The sequence below is a fragment of the Podarcis erhardii genome (genome assembly GCF_964252035.2).
Source record: "Podarcis erhardii genome assembly, chromosome: 1".
Taxonomy (NCBI): domain Eukaryota; kingdom Metazoa; phylum Chordata; class Lepidosauria; order Squamata; family Lacertidae; genus Podarcis; species Podarcis erhardii.
Genome location: NC_138497.1, coordinates 44862853 through 44882152, shown reverse-complemented (window position 1 = coordinate 44882152; position 19300 = coordinate 44862853). Strand labels below are relative to the sequence as shown.

Here is a 19300-nt window from a genome sequence, read left to right as displayed (position 1 = left end):
CTGCAGTGGGACTTGTTCCTTGGTAAGTGGGGTTAGGTTGCAGCCTGTGAGCAGTAACATTTAACATTTATGAAAAGTAATGGAATAGCCAAGCTTTCTGCTGTCTTCAAACTCTTATGTAGGTGCCAAAAAGAAATCCCCCTTCCCTCCATGCAGCTGGACCAGAAACATTTGTTTAATAAATAATAATAATAATAAATTATTTATATTCTGCCCTCCCTAGCCAAAGGCAGGCTCAGAGCGGCTAACAGCAATAAAAGTAAAAGAGTTTACATAAAATCACAATCAATTGATTGAAATGCATTCTAAAACCAATTCATTCTAAAATCAATTCAAAATCAAATTAACGGCAACCATTGGGCTAGAGTTCTGTGAGGATTACCAAAGGAGGGGGTCAGACTGTGCCTTGGCCAAAGGCCTGGTGGAACAGCTCTGTCTTGCAGGCCCTGCGGAAAGATATCAAGTCCCGCAGGGCCCTAGTCTCTTGTGTCAGAGCGTTCCACCAGATCGGGGCCACGGCCGAAAAAGCCCTGGCTCTGGTTGAGGCCAGCCTAACCTCCCTGTAGCCTGGGATCTCCAAGATGTTTTTATTTGAAGACCGTAAGGTCCTCTGTGGGACATACCAGGAGAGGCGGTCCCGTAGGTTTAAAGTTTGCTTGTTCTTAAATCAACTGACTTTCCAAACTCCAGTTTACCACTTCTTCGATATTATACCAATAGTATTGTGCTTTTGTAGGTATTAGAACTTCTGAAAAATCTAGAGATGTAATTTATCTCCCTATCCTACAGATTCTGGAGAAAAAGTTTGAAGATTTTATAAAGGAAGTAAGATCTCTAGGACGTGCCAAGGTTCTTCTGATAAATGACTTAGCATCTCAGCTCAAAGGAGCGTGTCACAGCCAAATAAGTGATATCCAGAAAAAGACTCAACAGGTCAATGACACATGGGAGAGATTGCAGCAGGCCATCCAGATAAGGGCGGAGGTGAGGTCCTAAACTTTCTGGTGTCTTGACTGATTCGTTACGGCAGTGCTGTTATTGAAGTGCATTCATACTCTATGAGCCTATTCAGACACACAATTTGTTGTGATGAGTTAATCATCATAATCCAATAACCAGGGCTTTTTGTGACAGTACTTGCCAATATGGAGTACCGTCACCACTTCTTCTTCTTCTTCTTCTTCTTCTTCTTCTTCTTCTTCTTCTTCTTCTTCTTCTTCTTTGCTGCCCATGTCAGCCATTTTGTGCTGGCACCAATGAGTACCAGCACCTCCTTTTTTATTCAGAAGCTTAAAAAAGAAAAGCACTGCCAATACCCATGAATCACATGGAGACGCCCACTGTGCGTGTTTACAATTCCTGTAGTCATTTCAGCTACCAATAGGGCTGCCAGTTTCAATCGATAATGCATATCACTGAACAGTAGATACAACTGATTCCTCCATGTGGTCCTCTACAACAAGATGGATCTGCTTGGCAAACCAACCTAACTTCTGAATCTCTGAGCCAGTTCCATGACCTTTAATTTCTTTTAAAAAAAAAAAAACCCAATGCAAGGGCATGGTTTTACATAGGATCTAATATCTAGAGTAAGGGACATAGGTGGTGCTGTGGGTTAAACCACAAAGCCTAGGACTTGCCTATCAGAAGGTTGGCGGTTTGAATCCCTGCAACGGGGTGAGCTCCCGTTGCTTGGTCCCTGCTCCTGCCAACCTAGCAGTTCGAAAGCACTTCAAAGTGCAAGTAGATAAATAGGTACCGCTCCGGCGGGAAGGTAAACGGCATTTCTGTGCACCACTCTGGTTTGCCAAAAGCGACTTAGTCATGCTGGCCACATGACCTGGAAGCTGTACGCCGGCTCCCTCAGCTAATAAAGCAAGATGAGCGCCACAACCCCAGAGTCGTCACAACTGCACCTAATGGTCAGGGGTCCCTTTACCTTTACCTAATATCTAGAGTGACATTTAAGATTTACCATGCATAGCATTCTAGCTGCACAAGTCAGTTTTCCTGTTTTCATGTCTGCTGCAATACTGTGACAGTAAGGTTGGCATTGCTAACACATCTTTCCCTTCACCAGAATCTCAGAGCTGCTCATGAGGTTCACCAATATGATCGTGATGTGGGTGACCTAAAGGGTTGGATGCAGGAGAAAGAGGCGGTTATGGATAGAGATGATTATGGCTATGACCTGCCAGGTGTGCAGACCCTCCTCAGCCAACATGAGGGACTTGAGGTAAGTGGAATGGACCACCTTGAAAAAACTACATCAAGGTTAGCCAATATGGTGGCCTCCAGATGTTGTTGGAGTCCCATCAGCTCTCTCAAATCCCAGCCAGTGTGGCCAGTGCTCAGGCACGGTGGGACAACATCTGGAGAGCACCACATTGGCTACCCCTGAGCTGCATGATGAATGAAATCAAAAGATCCTGCATTTTCCTTTGCAGAGGTTCCAGCTCTTGTACTCTTGTTGTTTGTTCCCTTCCAGAAATAAGTCCTTATTTCTCTTTTACAGAAAACACTTCACTACTATGGATGGTCAAAAGCAGTTTATATTTGGTCCATGTCAGTTTTCTTTGTTGGTTCATAAGTTTGTTCTGTCCCATTTCTGCATTATTCAGTGGGGGGTGGTTGTTAAACTGCATGAAGATTTGGACTTTGTGTGCATGTTTTAGTTTGAAGTACACATTTTTGTGTGCAATCTGGATTTTTTAAAAATAAAAAATCATTTTAACCCCACTCCTAAAGTTGTTTTTAATGACTAGCTGGGATGGAAACTGTTCGGATAGCCTAATGGAATGGGCTGCTGGGAGACACCAAAGGGAAGGCCGCAGGAAGATGGTCTCACTACAGAGGTGATTGAATAGCCTCACTTCCCTTCTCTCCTCTTAATCAACAACCTGATACTCTGTAGCTTTTTTGGGCTGAGAGCTGTTTTTCAAAATTTGAAGAAGTAGAAAAAAGCAAACGAGAACTGCTCTTTGATCTGTAAATTAGTATGAGAACTGCAAATCAGGCTAGTTAGTTTCAAAAATGTGGACTGAAAAAAATCCTTGAGCACATTAACTACACGTTCAGGCTGGTCTCTGAGCTTACGGACCACCTAAATTTAGAGTTGCAGGCCCACATCTGCCTAGAATTCATGCAATCCCCTTAAGCCAAGTTAATTGAGGGTGATATTTGTGAGACAAATTTGCACATTTCCACCAACTTTTTTTTATTTTTAGAGTTCAGAACTTCTCTAGGTTCACTCCACTTTGTAAAGAATTCATATGCAGTTATGAAATAAATAAGAGAAACAATATCCTGCAGACTTCAGTTAACTTCCCTTGCTGTGTTCCAGAGGGAATTAGCCGTCATTGCAAAAGAGCTGGAAAGGATCAGGGGGGAGGCCTGGCGTCTTGGCCGCCTATACCCTCAGCCCAGGAGCAACATGATGAAAAGACTAGCAGAAGCAGATGAGTGCTGGGAGCTACTGGAGAAGAAGTGTCTGGAGAGAAAGCAGAAGCTGCAGCAGGCAGAACATGTTCAGATCTACTTCAATGACTGCAGAGAACTAATGTACGTACAAGGTGAACAAATACACAGTATGAAGATCCTTAGATGTGTTAAAGCAATAAAGGTGGAACGTTGGCACCGTAAAATCAGTTTATGTCAATGGGACCAATATGCGATTGTAACAGAGCAGTTTGTGTGTGTACAGTGGTACCTCGGGTTAAGAACTTAATTCGTTCCAGAGGTCCGTTCTTAACCTGAAACTGTTCTTAACCTGAAGCACCACTTTAGCTAATGAGGCCTCCTGCTGCCGCCGTGCCGCCAGAGCACGATTTCTGTTCTCATCCTGAAGCAAAGTTCTTAACCTGAAGCACTATTTCTAGGTTAGTGGACTCTGTAACCTGAAGCGTATGTAACCTGAAGTGTATGTAACCTGAGGTACCACTGTACTTAATCTAAAATATACATGCTGTTTTTCCAGCAACAAAATAGAGCGGATGGGAAGGCCTGAGGGGGGGGGCGGAAAAATGGGGGCAGGTTTTTCAGGGTTTTAACAAAGCTGTGTTTTTTTCCAGGGGGGAAATGGGGAAAAAGTGTGTGGAATATTCAAACTATATCAAACTTGTTTTTTCAATTTCTTTTTAAACAGCTTTGGGGAAAAACAGGGGGGGAATGGGGGGGACTGGGTTCTCCCCCCCCCCCAATTTTTCTGGGGTTTTTTCCAGACCTTCCCATATCAAATCGTTAGAAACAACATAGATAACCATTTCAACAATAAAAAATGTAATCCATCAGAAAAACAAAGACAAACAAATAAATAAATAACATGTGAGGTCCCTGCAGCCTGGAGGCAGGCAAAATGCTGTCCCCATCTTTAAAAAGGGGGAGAAAGAAGACCCAGGTAACTACCAGACAATCAGCTTGACACTGATACCAGAAGGTGCTAGAACATTTTAGCACCATTCCGAGCTGCCATAATCCCTCTGAGAATTGTTTGGATGCACTTTAAGTACAATAGAAAGCTATTGTGTGTGCGCTAATGTTGTGAATGAAAAAACTTCCACCTGCCCTTTGAATGTGTGCACTAATGTTGTGGATGAAAAAACTTCCACCTGCCCTTCCATTTTTATTCAGGGCAAAAATATTGGTGCTCAGAGCCTCCCTTTTGCTTAACTCATTTAGGGCTTGGGCCAAGGAAATGCAAGCCCTGATTATATCCGAGGAACTGGCCAATGATCTTCTTGGTGCTGAGCTGCTTATTAAACGCCATGAGGAACACAAGCGTGATATAGAGATGCGATGGCTGAAATACGAAGACTTGGAACAAGCCGGAAACAACCTATTGAAGGCTGGGCACTTTATGTCCCTAGAGGTAAGCCAGTGTGGTGTAGTGGTTAAGAGCGGTAGTCTCGTAATCTGGTGAACCGGGTTCACATCTCTGCTCCTCCACATGCAGCTGCTGGGTGACCTTGGGCCAGTCACACTTCTCTGAAGTCTCTCAGCCCCACTCATCTCACAGAGTATTTGTTGTGGGGGAGGAAGGGAAAGGAGAATCTTAGCCACTCTGAGACTCCTTAGGGTAGTGATAAAGCGGGATATCAAATCCAAACTCCTCCTCCTCCTCTTCTTCTTCTTCTTCATGGGCGAGATATTATTGATTGAGAAGATTGAGAAGAAATTAGTTAGGAACAGCAACTCGGGATACTGAAAAGGGCCAAGTAACACATAATGTGGCCCATCTCTCAAATGGTTTGAGCAGGCTGCATGATCAAAAACCCTATCCCATAGTCTTGTCTCCGGAATGAATTCTCCCTCTCATCCAGGAGCCCATGTTACCCAGACCAGCAAAGTTGCAATGCCAGGTAGCTTCAAACCAACCCTTCCATCAAGGGGAAATATTTTGTCCTCAACCTCCTGCTGTGCCTCCAAAACACAGCTGAGACATAACTAGATGTTTTAAACAGCATAGCTAACAACTGTGTCCAGGTTTTTTTTTTACAAATGCAGTACTAAGTGCAGGAGTGGGTGGTGCTGTGGGTTAAACCACTGAGCCTAGGACTTGCCGATCAGAAGATCGGCGGTTCGAATCCCCGCAACGGGGTGAGCTCCCGTTGCTCAGTCCCTGCTCCTGCCAACCTAGCAGTTCGAAAGCATGTCAAAGTGCAAGTAGATAAATAGGTACCGCTCCGGCGGGAAGGTAAACGGCGTTTCCGTGCGCTGCTCTGGTTCGCCAGAAGCAGCTTAGTCATGCTGGCCACATGACCTGGAAGCTGTACACCAGCTCCCTCGGCCAATAAAGCGAGATGAGCACCGCAACCCCAGAGTCGGTCACAACTGGACCTAATGGTCAGGGGTCCCTTTACCTTTACTAAGTGCAGGAATACTGATTTTCATCAGGACCTCAGGACTTCCATCCTCAACCACAAGTTTGATTTAAAATACCCTCCATGCTGCAATTAACCTAGGAGGGGACTCTCTTTAGCACTAATTTGCTTCAGCACTACCTCAAATCGATTTTTTAAACCTAGTTTGCCAATGAAATCTAAAATTACTACAGCAAATCTCACTCTTGTGCTTTCTACATGATGTGGATGTATGTACTTTGGAGTTGGCAGCCTCAGCCACACAACATGGAAGAGCCAACTTCAAGTTTATTCTCAGCAACAACAGCTCCCAGAGTGAACTTGAACACATATCACTATCTGCAAGCCTTCACTTCTGTTTGGGGTTATTGCAAGGAGGATAAAATATGGATATGGTGGGTAAGGTTCTCTTGACTTAGGCGTGACTTTGAAAAGAAATAAAAACTAAATTAGTAAATCTCTGATCTTGTCATCTAAAAGCATAAGCTGTGTTGAGCAGGGCAGAAGTGCAACCTGATACGGAGCAAACAGGTCGGGTTTAAGGGCCTTGGGGGCTTCCTCAGACATTTGGTCCTTTGCAGACTCTTAGGAAAGGGGGGAGAGGAGAGAGCTTCATTTGAAAAGCACCCCACGGTCTTGATATCTATGTAACTTCATACACTGACCTTTACAATGATACCCGACTTGCCTTGTGTATAATTTGTAAGGAGATCTGCAGATCATGGGGGTAAGAACATCTCCAGAATTTGTTAAAAGATCCTGTTGCTGTTATGGACGTCACTTTACATACTTTGAGAAACCCCACTGTGTTTCTGTTTCTGTTTTGAAAATAAAAATAAATGCTACTCGCAGAGCAGGAGAACAGATGGGCTTGTCTTATCCAACCAGAAAACATGAAGGTGCATGGCAGGCTTAGGAGAAAGCATTCTTTATAAATAGGATAGCTTGGGCAGCTTGTGTGCCTGAGGTTTTTTTTACTGCATTCAGTAATGTGTGTTCCAGGTACATGCAGTTTCAATGAAAAATTTGCTATGTTTGAAATTTGTCTGGATGAGTAAAGGGGCCCAAAGTCTGTTTTACAGACTTTGTAAAGCAAGGGTGGCTCTCCAGGTGTTGTAGGGATATAACTCCCATCATTCTTGCTCTTCTTGAATCCATTTTCATTTTTAATAGAGTAATCCTGCTAATAAGAACAATAGCAATTTAAAGAGTGCCACATGTAAATAGTAAACATGCAGGCCTTTCTTAGCGGCAGCTTCCCTAAAGAGGCTAGACCACTGTACAACTTACTTTGGGGCATGCTGTTTAGACCTTTTAATTCAAGCAAACGTTTTAACTGGAACCTTTGCGGTGGTGTTTTTTGACAATACAGATGTTTTATCTTTCCAATATCTACTGATATTTGGTTGATTCATTTGTTTAAATCTATCATTTTTTATTGCACATTACTTTGCGTGCCTTTTGACAGTAAAGAACATTCTGTGGTTTTGCAAAATACAAAACCAAACTTTCCAAATGGACACAAGGGGAGGTAATATATTCAGTCTACCTTGTGAATGCCAAATAAAAATGTTCAGTTCCTTTATCTTTCCCCACACTTCCTTCAATTTAAATCTTGGGAATTATGAATTCTTCACTGTTTAGGGAAGTTTTTAATGTTTGATATTTTACTGTGTTTTTAATATCCTGTTAGAAGCCATGCAGAATGGCTGGGGGGGGCTAGCCAGATGGGCAGAGTATAAGTAATATATTATTATTATTATTATTATTATTATTATTATTATTATTACTATTACTGCAGATTGAAGAGAAGCTCTCAGAACTGCTGGAGCTAATGCGAATGGTGCGGGAATGCTGGGACATGAAGAAGGATTTGTACGAGGAAAACTGGGAGATCCAGTTACTGAGAAGAGAGCTGGACCTAGCTGAAGCTTGGATGACAACCAAGGAGGGTTTTCTATCAGATCCTAGCTATGGGGTGAGTTAGGTTAACATAAATTTAAATGCTGACATGCTTTTCTGGATACACAGCCTGCTTAGCATAACACAAGGCAATTGCTAGGCTAATTCCCAGCACAGGGGGGTCTACTCCAGCTCCCTGTGCAAATGTTTCTGCTCCCCACAAATGCTAAAAAGAAGAATGTTAAAGTAGACACAGTGGTCCATGGTCAAGGCTGAATGTGACCCATAGACCACAAACTGTTAGCCACCCCTGTCCTACAGCATGAAAAAACACCTTTGGAATCAGTGGCGGAGCTTCATGCTCCGGTACCGGGGGGGGGGCGGAGAACAGGTGGGGGAGGGGCTGGTGCGCGTCCCGGGGCATGGTGCCCAGCGTGGGCAGGGGAGCAGCCATGATGGCACCCCACAGGGATCGCGCTGCCGGTGTGCTCCCCCTGCACTCCTCTTCCTCCTTCAGTGTTTGGCTCCCAGCCCCTGCGCCATTGAGGGAATCCTCAGCCGCGTCACCTCCCTAGCCAGCCAATCGGCTGGTCTGGGAGGAGGTATGGTTTGCGCTATTTAACATCAGCGCAGCCGGGGATCTCCCTCTTTTACTTAAAATGTCACACGAGCCTCGTCAGTTTCAAATGAAGCTTCATTCCCTCAACCAACTTTGAACAATCTCAGCCTCTTCCATTTCCCATCATTGCCAACACTTCTCTCATGGTATTTCTTTATTAAATGGTCGCCTCTGTTGATTTGCTTCTATCCCCAGCATTCAGTCTCTGATGTGGAGAACCTCTTGAAGAAACATCAAGATTTTGAAAAAATTCTAAAGGCCCAAGAGGAGAAATTTGCACAGCTGAACAGAAAGACAAAGGTAATGTAACAGAAACTAGTGAATGCTTCCTGGGGCAGGCCATGTTGCACAAAGGCAAAGGATATCAATACCTCTCATTATCTTTCCCAATAAAGAGTGGGACCCTGTGGTTTCGCAGCTGAGTTTCTTGTTAAGATGGATAGGCCTCAGGTATCCTCTGCCTCTCCCCAGCCAAGGAAGGTCAAGGCAGAAAAGGGTGAATTGAAAGAGCAAACATGGTGAGGAAATGCAGCTGCTGCCAGACACCTTGCTGGGCTTTTCCTGCTTTCTCCTTTGTAGTTTCCCAAATAAAATATAGGTACACAAAAGTGTATATTGGGGGAAAGTGTATTTAAAAATATGTTTAGTGAAAGCATACCAAAAGGTGTTATATGAAGGGGAAATTGCTTACAAACGTGATAATATATTAGGAGAAGGGCATGCAGACAAATTGTATTGTGAACATTATTTTTAAAAGGTGCAAACTAATGTGGTAACGGAGCAAATGAGAAACCAAAATTGTCAGGTTTATCCAACACACCCGTATACCTGCCCAGAGACAAAATTATAGCCTGATCTTGCAGGTTTCACCTCATATTTAGTAGTATCCATGGCATGTATGTCCATGGCTCACAACTACTTGCTTTTTGACTTCATTTTCATTCAGGTACACTTTTTGTTTCTTTCAGAGGGAACTGAAACTACTGAAACAAATTGATGCTAAGGAGAGTGGGCAACAAGAGAAAGGGAAAGTGATCAAGGTTCCCTCTCTAAGAAGAAGACACTCAGACAGGAGAACATCTCACACGAAACATCTTGATTCGAAGCGAACTCAACCATTGCCATCTATTTCTTCGACGGACACACTGAGGATTCCCCTAGAATGTGGTGTCTCTCCTACACAAAAGTCCAAAGAGAATTTGCACAAATGTGGCCTTGGAGAAGACCTAATGTTGACTGACTCCAGCAATGTCAGTTCTCCTCCTTCACCAGTGTCGCTTAGCCTACAAAATTCAGATCTAGGGACTCAGACTTCTTTGGTGTCCTCGTTACCCTCTAACCTAAAAATCCAGCCAACAGACAGTGATTTGGTGGTACCACATGCTAGTGATTTCAAATCATCAAATATGAAAAACGCAAACGATGGCACTCTCTCTGATGTAGAAACCAAAAAAGTGAGGACTGTGCCCACGAGTGAATCATTTGACATTTATCCAACTTTGCCATCCTTGGATTTACCTCCTCAGAGATCAGAAACTGCTTTTCAGGTAGGTTGCCATTTATCTGTGCCCACAGCAACCCCTACACTAAATGAAAGCTACATAAATCTATAATTTGTTTTTTCTATGTTAGAAACTAAAGGGTTAGGAGGGATACTGGACACACCAAATACTCACTGGCAGCTGATAACTCTGTAATACGTGAAGTGGCCCTTAACTATGGGATATTAATTAGTGCTATAATCAAGCATTCTTCAAACCAATTTAAGATCTCTGAAATTGCCTTGCGGATTCCAGGTTCCTGCAAATCACCAGAGCATGGAGGGTTTCCTAGAAAAGAGGGATCAGATTCTTCCAGGAAGAAGACAGGTAACCACAAGTTAAACTGCCAAGGGAAAGATGAGATAATATATAAACAGAACAGGCTCACTAAAGGCAAAGCATGTTAGCCTAATCTTCGTTCCCATTTTGAGGTGATTGTAACAAGGATTCTTGTGGGGGGAATCAAGAGAACTTTTGGTATAATGCTTGTGGAATTACCCTTGCTAATCCCCACACACCCATCCTTTCCTGAGATTTCCCCTCCTTGCTCATTTTTTCTTATTCCATGGGCAGAAGGATTTTGCATCAGGACTTTTCCTCTCCTCCCCAACAGTCCCTAAATCTTCTCCAGAAGGTTGGGAGAAACCCCAGAACAGATGTTGGGGGCACGCAGAGCGGGGAGGGAAGTCCAATTGTGCAAGCAGAAGTCATTCTGCTGGTGCAGTTGTTTAGTTGAATACTGCTCCACCCAACTTTTACCCAACCTTTCCACGTCCCATTCCCCCCCCCTTTGCCTACATCCTAAGTAGCCTCATCACATTAGGTTAACATCACATTGATTGGTTCACATGACTTCGATACAGCTAGTTCCAAAAAATCCCCTTGATTTTGTTTCATTCTCTTATTTACCCTTTTCACACTGATGCATTTTAAAGCTCAGAGAGGATTAAAATACTTCAGATTTTTAACACATTTGGAAATCTCACCTTTGCCCATTAATTACTATATGTTTAATAATTAGTGGAGAAGCTTGGCCCTTACAACCAGGAAAGGGAATCTGCAGCCTTCCAGATGTTGGATTCCAACTTCCATCAGGCCTAGTCAGCACGTCAAATAGTTAAGAACGATGGAGCCCAACAAAATCTGGAAGGCCACAGGTTCCTCCATCCCTGCCTTTCAAGACTCTCTCCCTGTATAGCTCAGCTATTGCAAAGCATATCCTACTATCCAGCTGCATGGCTGAGGCTAAAAACAAAACACTGTACAATACATTAGATGAATGTATAACCCCCAGTGATTCAGTAATAAGCAGCACAGTTGATGTTTAGAGGTAATAGGTGGTTGACTTAGTTTTATGACTTTTGTAGCCAATGTCAAGAGCTTGGAACAGATATTATGTTAAACTTGGAAGACAAAAACTTGACATCTACAGGGATGAAAAGGAAGCATTCCAGGTAATTTGTGTTTCCATATTTCAGTTCTTATTAAAGACTGTGTTATTATTAATAGTATTTGGTATTTTATGCGCTACATACATGTCAAAATGTCTTCTAATTCACACACAGACACACACAAATGCTGAAAACCCACATTCCTGGCAAAGAAATATTGAGCAATAGAAATCTACCTTGAAGGTGAGGTAGTCTTCATCTTTGGTATATTAGCTGGACACAAGTTGTAGATGACTATATCCCAGGGTAGCAAGATTCAGAAATCTGTCCCTTTAAAAATAGGAGCTGGGTCGTGACTAACAATGTTCAGTATTGTAAGTGATGATACATGGTACAGACAGACAGACAGACAGAGCCAGTAAGGTTATGATACTTGGTCATTTGTTAGTGCAGAGAAACGTGATATTGGCATATAACCCTACAGTAGTGGCTTTCATACTTTCTGCTTTTAATGTTCCCTTCCATATCAGTTCCATACACTCCTTTCTGCTAAAGTAGGTTCTGTGGCATATTCAGGATTAGCCCACCTGAAGCTTTAGCCATGTCTCACTGTCACTCCACATATATGGAGAACAAGCCCTGGGAGGTACCAGATGCTCCCCTGCACATCACAAAGGAACACTGAAGGCTTTTTGACACTTCCTCTTGCCCCTCTGCTTTCCCCCAGGGAAAACTGCTCTTTAGTGCTCCATAGGACCTAATGTCAATGTGGGTTTCTCCATATTTACGTTTGCCCCTATTTAGAGTTAAAGAGCAGGTTTTCCTAGGAAAGGAACAGAACAAGGGGAAACACACTCAGACCCATGCCAAGAAAGCATGGGTCAAGCAGGAAATCACTTGGACCATGCTTTCTAGGTACAGGACAAGGGGAAGTGTGGATAAACCCTCATAGTGAATGATGAGCAGTTTTTCAAGGAAACTTTTCCTGCATTATTGACACCCCAGCTATACAGGATGAGTAAGTGTTTAAACCAGAAAAAATAGGATTGAAAGTCTTTGGTTATCATCTTTTCTTCTGCCTTGCCAGAATACAACTCCAATTTCATCACTTAATATTGCTGGAGCCAAGTGTGAGAAGTTGACGGATTATTCTAGGAAAGAACACGCCTTCAGCCTAAGGTACATCAAGTCGGTGATGCAAAGATCCAAGTTTGGGGCAAGTACTCTTTGGTGAGAGAACCCCAGAAAATCACAAAACATGTGGCAAAGTAAAGCAAGGAAATATAGGCTGTTAGACCTTTAAAATCTCCCCTTCTAAGTTCCTCCCAAAGTTCCCAATTTCCCCTAGCAAAGAAAAAGACCACGTGTTTGGTACGTTAAAAATTGTTTACTTACAAATTCTCCAAAAGTCAAATTCATTAGCTTTTCCATACAGCATTCAGGAAAAGTTGCACAGGCAGTAAAACTTGACTTAGGAACTTTCATCACTGTAACTAAGTTATTGATTCCTCTTCTCTCAAGGTGAGAGGGAGTGACCTCGCTAAGCCTGACAGGACCTCGCTAAGCTCCTTCATGTTTGTTAAATGAGGTTGGTTATCCCACACATCACACACCCAATCTAAAACATGCATCTCTGTGTCTAGACTCATTTGAATGTCGTTTCCTGTATCCCAACGAAACTGCAGAAATTAGTGATCTTTTTGTATCATTACATATTAGTCGTCCTTTTTGTTGTCTGTATCCTTAACTTTATCTCAAAAGGAAAACCCAACTGAAAACAAAAGAAGAGAATTCTGGGTTTTCCTATACATAACTTATTGGGAAAGGCTACCCCAGAACTCAGTCCTTCTTCAATCTGTGACTTACAGGTTGAGTGATGGATCAGAATACTACTTCACAGCACCTTCTCAGAAGCTAATGGAAGACTGGGTGCAAGCATTATGGACTACATTAGGTAAGGCTGTTTGATTCATTTTATGCAGCATTTCCCTATTTCTGCCCCTGTGACATTCCCACAAGATGCCTCAACAGAGGTGCATAATTGGACAAGCAAAAGACACACATACTGAAGCACCCCAGATACAACATAGAAAGCTGCCTTATACCAAATCAAACCATTGGTCTATCCAGCTCAAAGAGCAGAAGCTTTACTGACTGAAGATAAGAAGAACAACAGTTTGGATTTGATATCCTGCTTTTATCACTACCCTAAGGAGTCTCAAAGTGGCTCTGACACTAACATTCTCCTTTCCCTTCCTCCGCCACAATAAACACTCTGTGAGGTGAGTGAGGCTGAGAAACTTCAGAGAAGTGCGACTGGCCCAAGGTCACCCAGCAGCTGCATGTGGAGGAGCGGAGACGCGAACCCGGTTCACCAGATTATGAGACTACCACTCTTAATCACTACACCACACTGGATAAGGGCTGTAGCTCAGGAGCAATATTGTGTTTAAAAACTAATCCTTCTTATTAATTGTCTTTCATCCATATTATGTATTTTTTACTTGGGTTCTACAAGGCCGCCATAACAGCCTGCGTTCTCTGCGGAATGAACTTCTAGCCACTACAAATGCAACGAGGCCTCAGATAAAACCTTGGATCTCTGCAGCTGGGAGTTCTGCCCACAAGGAGATTACCAAAAGTCTGCTTCTCAGGTACACACTGATTTTTTATATGTCAGGTCAAATGTTACTTACCCGTCATCTTAGTAAAGACTGCAGGAACCTAAGTAACATAGATTGTCTTTTACGGCATAGATATGCCTCTGCATCTTATAAACACTCCGTTAAGAAATGATGACAATACGTAGGGGTTATCCAGACTTCATTTTGTGCCATATTTCTGGGCGCAGGTCCATGCTTTAAAGTGCCACATTTCGGCACTCCCCCTGCAGTACTGTACTTTCACTACAAAAGCCCACTCTCTTCCACTGAATCAGAGCAAACGGCAATCTGCTGAAAATCTGAATTGCTGTTTGTTCCGATTCTTGTTAAAAGGTATGTTTTCACAGGGAAAGCACTGGGGCAGAAACAAAACAAAACAAAACAGACAGCATTTTAAAGCGCAGGCCTGTGCCTAGAAAACGCTGGGCAAAAGGTAAGCATGGACAGGCATGTTGCTGAAAATCATGCTGGTGGAAATTATTAGGATCAGGAATGCCAGTGTCTTAAAACCAGCACTTACTTCTGCAAAATACCTCACTGAAATCTCTGCCCATTCTTTCTCTGGATCAGGCCATCCCCTGCATGACACCTCCACAGGACTTGTGACAAAATAATTGATGGTTCTTTGTTTTGTTTTTTGCCCTTAATATATTTACAATTAAGGGTGTGATATACTGTAACTAATTTAAACTGGTATTTGTCATCTAAGTTTTCAGCCAAGGAAAGCTAATATCTGTTTAATACTGTTTGTTGACAGGAGAACACCTTCCTTCAAAGTTGCAAAAGAAAAAAAGCCCGTTGGAAATCCCCAGGAATCGGGAGAATTGACACAGGATTTTAGTATAATCTTTGCTCAGGATTCTGAAGATTCTGGTAATACTGGAACATTTTTTTCTTTTATTAAAAATATAAAAATACACCTAAGAGGGGGAAATTACATAATTTAGAAATGAAAACATGCTGTGTAATGTTGTTGTTGTTGTATGTTTGTTTGTTTGTTTGTTTATATATTCTTCCCTGTCAGGAACTCAGGGCAGCTTACATATTTTTAATACACCATATTCTTCTGCCATATAGAATATGTTTACTAATTCAGTTTACTGATCTAGTATTTTGATGATATTTTGACCATTGACCATAGCAATATGCAAAATTCTTACCAGTCAAGTGCACAGATTAATTGCTTTCTTCATGGTACATACGTAAATTTGAGATACAGACCTCCTCTGGATTCCATAAACAGAATAAAAAGCATTATTATTAATCTATTATCAGTTCTCATATCTTCTCTCATTATGAAAACATTGAAAAGGTGGTGGAGAGTAATAGAGAAGTGTGGGATAAATTATTCATTCAATTAGGAGATGTGAACTGTACTTTATCTAGGTCAAGCCTCCCCAATTTATAACCCACTTTGGTGAACAGAGCTCATCAGACTCATACTGTAGCCTGCTAGAGCAGACTTTTCCAAACAGTGTGTCGCAACATTCGTGTGTCACCTGCAGTGTATAAGTGTGTTGTATGAACGCTCCCCATGCTCCTTGCGGGACTGGAAAAGGGTTAGTTTAACCTCTGGTTTGCTAGTAAAACTGAATTACTGTCTTGTGAAATGATTCATGTTTGAAAAGTGTGTCATCAACATGAAAAGTTTGGAAAGCTCTGTGCTAGAGGCTTGATAACCTTCCAGCAGTCCCAAGTCAACAGATTTTTTCAAGTCCTTATTTGTGACTTGAATAAATCAATAGTGACCTATAAATATTTCTAGAGTTTTGATGGTCTGAGGTTGCGCGCTTATCTCACTTTACTGGCCAAGGGAGCCGACATTTGCCCACAGTTTTTCCATGTCATGTGGCCAGCATGACTAAGACGCTTCTGGCGAAACCAGAGCAGTGCACGGAAATGCCGTTTATCTTCCCGCCAGAGCAGTACCTATTTATCTACTTGCACTTTGACTTGCTTTCAAATTGCTAGGTGGCAGGAGCTGGGACCAAGCAACAGGAGCTCACCCCGTCACGGGGATTCGAACCACTGACCTTCTGATCGGCAAGCCCTAGGCTCAGTGGTTTAGACCACAGCGCCACCTGCATCCCACAGGACCATTAAAGATGTGCTAATAACTCATTTCAGATGCTTCTTCTGTGCACTCCGTGGAGTCCGATCCAGTAACACTGTTGATGTCCACTCTATCAAATCACCCTCAAAGCTATCATAAAGCACAGCCTTATCCTAATGGAGGAAAGACAGGAACTCTGGATCAAGGAGTCCAAGGTAAAGTTTAACTGCAGTTAGGCAGAAGGGGGCAATTTTCTGGGTAACTTGAGATACAATTATATAATTCATAAACATCAGCCTGAAGGGGTGGTTGCACTCATTTTGTGCATATGTTAATTTTCAATTTAACACCACTTTTACATTTAAACACACATCCACTCTCCATCTCTGTTTTATCCCTGAGGGAGGTGTGGAATGTATCAACTAAGAAAATGATATAGTCCATGGGAATTGTTGGTTAAAATGTGAGATTATAAATTACGAGGAATCAAGTGGAAAAACAGGGTTGGCTAGGAAATATATCAAATTCTTAGGGGGTTGGAATAATGAACTGAGTAATCTGCTCCAATTACACGCCTCTGTATGAAATTCCTCCTTGTTCTCATTACATATTTGGCCTTTCCCCAAAACTTAAATTCCTACATTGGGGATGTATGTCAAACACAGACAAATCACCCGCCAACAGCCTGCAAGGCATTCAGTAAAGCAGCTCTGTAAAATGCTGTGTCAATTCCAAAACAACCACTCCTAAATCACCAGAATAGGAGCCAAGTTGATTTAGCAGATGCTGTAGTATAAGGCCTGATAGCCCTTTGTTTTTTTTACCATTATAAATTCTGCTTCTGCTCCTTGAGTAGTGGCAACCCAGGGAGATCAGACATAGAATTTGGCGCAGGGTGTCACATTGATGGATGGTTATTTTTCCAGGAGTGCATTATGACAGCTTTTTAGTGTGATGGGGAAAGGTAATAGCTCAGTGATATTTTTGCATGAAAGGAGCCCAGGTTCGGTCCCTAGCATAGTCAGGTAAGGCTGAGAAAAAAATCCCTTGTTTGAAACCATGGAGAGCTACTGTCAGTCTCTATAGGCAACATGGAGCTGGCTATTGGCTCAGTTAGAATACAAGGATCCTGACTAGCATGAGATTTTTAAGATCTCAGGTAGAAGAATTTCCCTTTTCCATTAGGAGGCCTTTTTGGTTGCACCATTGCCTAATAAAGGGTAGTTCCCCAGCAATATATAATAAGGCCATCTCTGCAGTTGCACCCTGGTTGTGAAATATGCTTCCTCCTGAGATTAGGCAGGTGCTGACAATGGTTAGTTTTTCAGGAGCCAAAGCTGAACCAAAAACTGAAGTAACCAAGAGCCTAGACACTCTGCAGAACCTGGGGAGAACAGAGCCAGAGATTGATGTCACAAAGCAGAAGAAAAAGAAAGAGAAGAATGTCTTCAAAAAGCTTTTTAGCAAGAAATAAGAGCAGCAAAAGGAAGAGAGTGCTGCAGTTCTGTGGATGTGCTGGGTTCTTCTTTTGACTACACCCTGTTGCCTTCACTAAGTAAATAAAACAACAAAACAGTGCCACTGTCAATAATTCAGCACCAATATATTTTAGACTGTAAACCATATGGATTGAAAAGCCATAAAAGTGACTGTAGACTGGCTGCTCTCAGCATACTTATTTTTTTAGAGGGAAGTACGGCTAGAAAGGATGACTTAAGCCTCCTTCACATATTAAGCATGTGAAAGGGTCTTTGCCGACTACAAAGAGCCTCTCCTCACTGCTGCCCCATCCCCTTACATTAGGCTGTTGCCATCAATGGGTTGTGCATTAAAAATGCACATAGTAAGAGAAAAGTATGAAACTGTTTGTGTTCCTTCATTTTAATGTTTAGAAACTGTTTTCCAGAGAGAACTATGTTTTAGATAATACCTAGAATGGAGACCAAATTTTATACTGATATTTCTCTAGTTTAAACTAATGGAAACCATTTTTTCATATACTGTACCTCTTTAAATAAAACTGACCCCACACAAAGATTTACTGTTGCAACTGTTTTATTATGAAGTTACAGTCACCACATAGTAACTGCATATATTTTTTGTTCTTCCTGAGATACTCTTAAAGCAAAAATAAAAAATTCCTGAGTTCCTTCCTAGTACACTACATCTACTTCTATTCATTTTGCCTTTATTAAATGTGGCAATGCTTTATTTAAAACACACCAAAAATGTTTAACCTTGACTGCTTTAGAACAAAATTGGTCATACTTTGTCTCTCAAGTCCCTGTTCTTTATATTTCAAATTTCTTGACAAGATGATGAAAATATACCATTTCTGGGTGGTCTTGCTTTTATATGAGAGATGCAAATACTTTTGAACCAAATAATTTCTGAAGAGTGGATATAATTTGCTCCAGCTGAAGATCTGGTTTTTAATACTTAATGTTCTGTGGAGACAAAATTCTTCTGACACTATTTAAGGCTCTGACATGCCTACCCTCAGGTTTATGGTAACATCTTCCAGAGCATTCATAAGCAATGGAAACCAGCTTATTACAGGGTATGTTCAATTTACAGCAAACAAGTTGAAGGCCTCCTTTTTAACTATACAACATAACTGTTTGCCATTGCATTCCCCAGCAGGTTTTGCATGCAAAGATATAATCACCAACTGTGCACTGCTTGTGTGTAAGAGGTTGCCTCATCAAAGAACCATGTGGAATCAGGGCACCTGACATCACAATTCATATAGAGGCTTTGCTGATCTCTGCCAGTCCAAATAGCAATATTATAGTGCCAATCTATTTTAAAAAATACTACCATTGGTAGAATCAGCTGCCTTGAAGCACCAAAAGAGCAACATTTATTTATTGAGTCAGGTTAGCAGTTCATCTATCTAGCCTATCACGGTGAATGCTGACCACAGCATGTCTCAGACCCATTTTTTGAGCGTATCAGGTAGGTGCTATTCCCAGCCCTAGAGTAAGGATACCAGACGTCCCCGGATTTACACATCAGTCCCCATACAAAATCCACTGAAGTTGAAAAGTGTCCCCAGATTCATTGAAAAAAATCTGGTAACCTTACCCTCAATAAATCTCCAATTAAGTGTTTGCAGAGGATACTTAACTCCCTTCTGAATCACTTCTATTGTGGCAAATTTAGCTATAGATTCAGGTTTAAAAGGATCAAATACAAGCAAAAGCCGTCATGTTGTGGACTGAGTTTGTTGAATTTAACTAGCAGATCTGACTAAACACGGAGGCAATACAA

At 42.0% G+C, this 19300-nt stretch overlaps 2 protein-coding genes across 3 annotated transcripts in view; one reads left to right on the top strand and one right to left on the bottom strand.

The window, feature by feature from the left end:
• Nucleotides 1-18406, top strand: part of SPTBN5 (spectrin beta, non-erythrocytic 5) — a 118159-nt gene extending 99753 nt beyond the window's left edge. For both annotated transcript variants that reach the window (XM_081857311.1, XM_081857312.1), the window contains exons 56-70: nucleotides 790-984; nucleotides 2081-2236; nucleotides 3344-3561; nucleotides 4678-4867; nucleotides 7660-7836; nucleotides 8575-8679; nucleotides 9348-9926; nucleotides 10176-10247; nucleotides 11288-11374; nucleotides 12399-12490; nucleotides 13180-13265; nucleotides 13830-13965; nucleotides 14732-14847; nucleotides 16102-16242; nucleotides 17356-18406. In XM_081857311.1, the coding sequence (XP_081713437.1) occupies nucleotides 790-984; nucleotides 2081-2236; nucleotides 3344-3561; nucleotides 4678-4867; nucleotides 7660-7836; nucleotides 8575-8679; nucleotides 9348-9926; nucleotides 10176-10247; nucleotides 11288-11374; nucleotides 12399-12490; nucleotides 13180-13265; nucleotides 13830-13965; nucleotides 14732-14847; nucleotides 16102-16242; nucleotides 17356-17501 (2496 nt within the window). In that variant the 3' untranslated portion in view covers nucleotides 17502-18406. The remainder of the gene's footprint in view (nucleotides 1-789; nucleotides 985-2080; nucleotides 2237-3343; nucleotides 3562-4677; nucleotides 4868-7659; nucleotides 7837-8574; nucleotides 8680-9347; nucleotides 9927-10175; nucleotides 10248-11287; nucleotides 11375-12398; nucleotides 12491-13179; nucleotides 13266-13829; nucleotides 13966-14731; nucleotides 14848-16101; nucleotides 16243-17355) is intronic.
• LOC309340994 (cytosolic phospholipase A2 delta-like) overlaps nucleotides 1-19300 on the bottom strand; it is a 272520-nt gene that overhangs the window by 161914 nt on the left and 91306 nt on the right. The gene's annotated exons all lie outside the window — the stretch shown is intronic.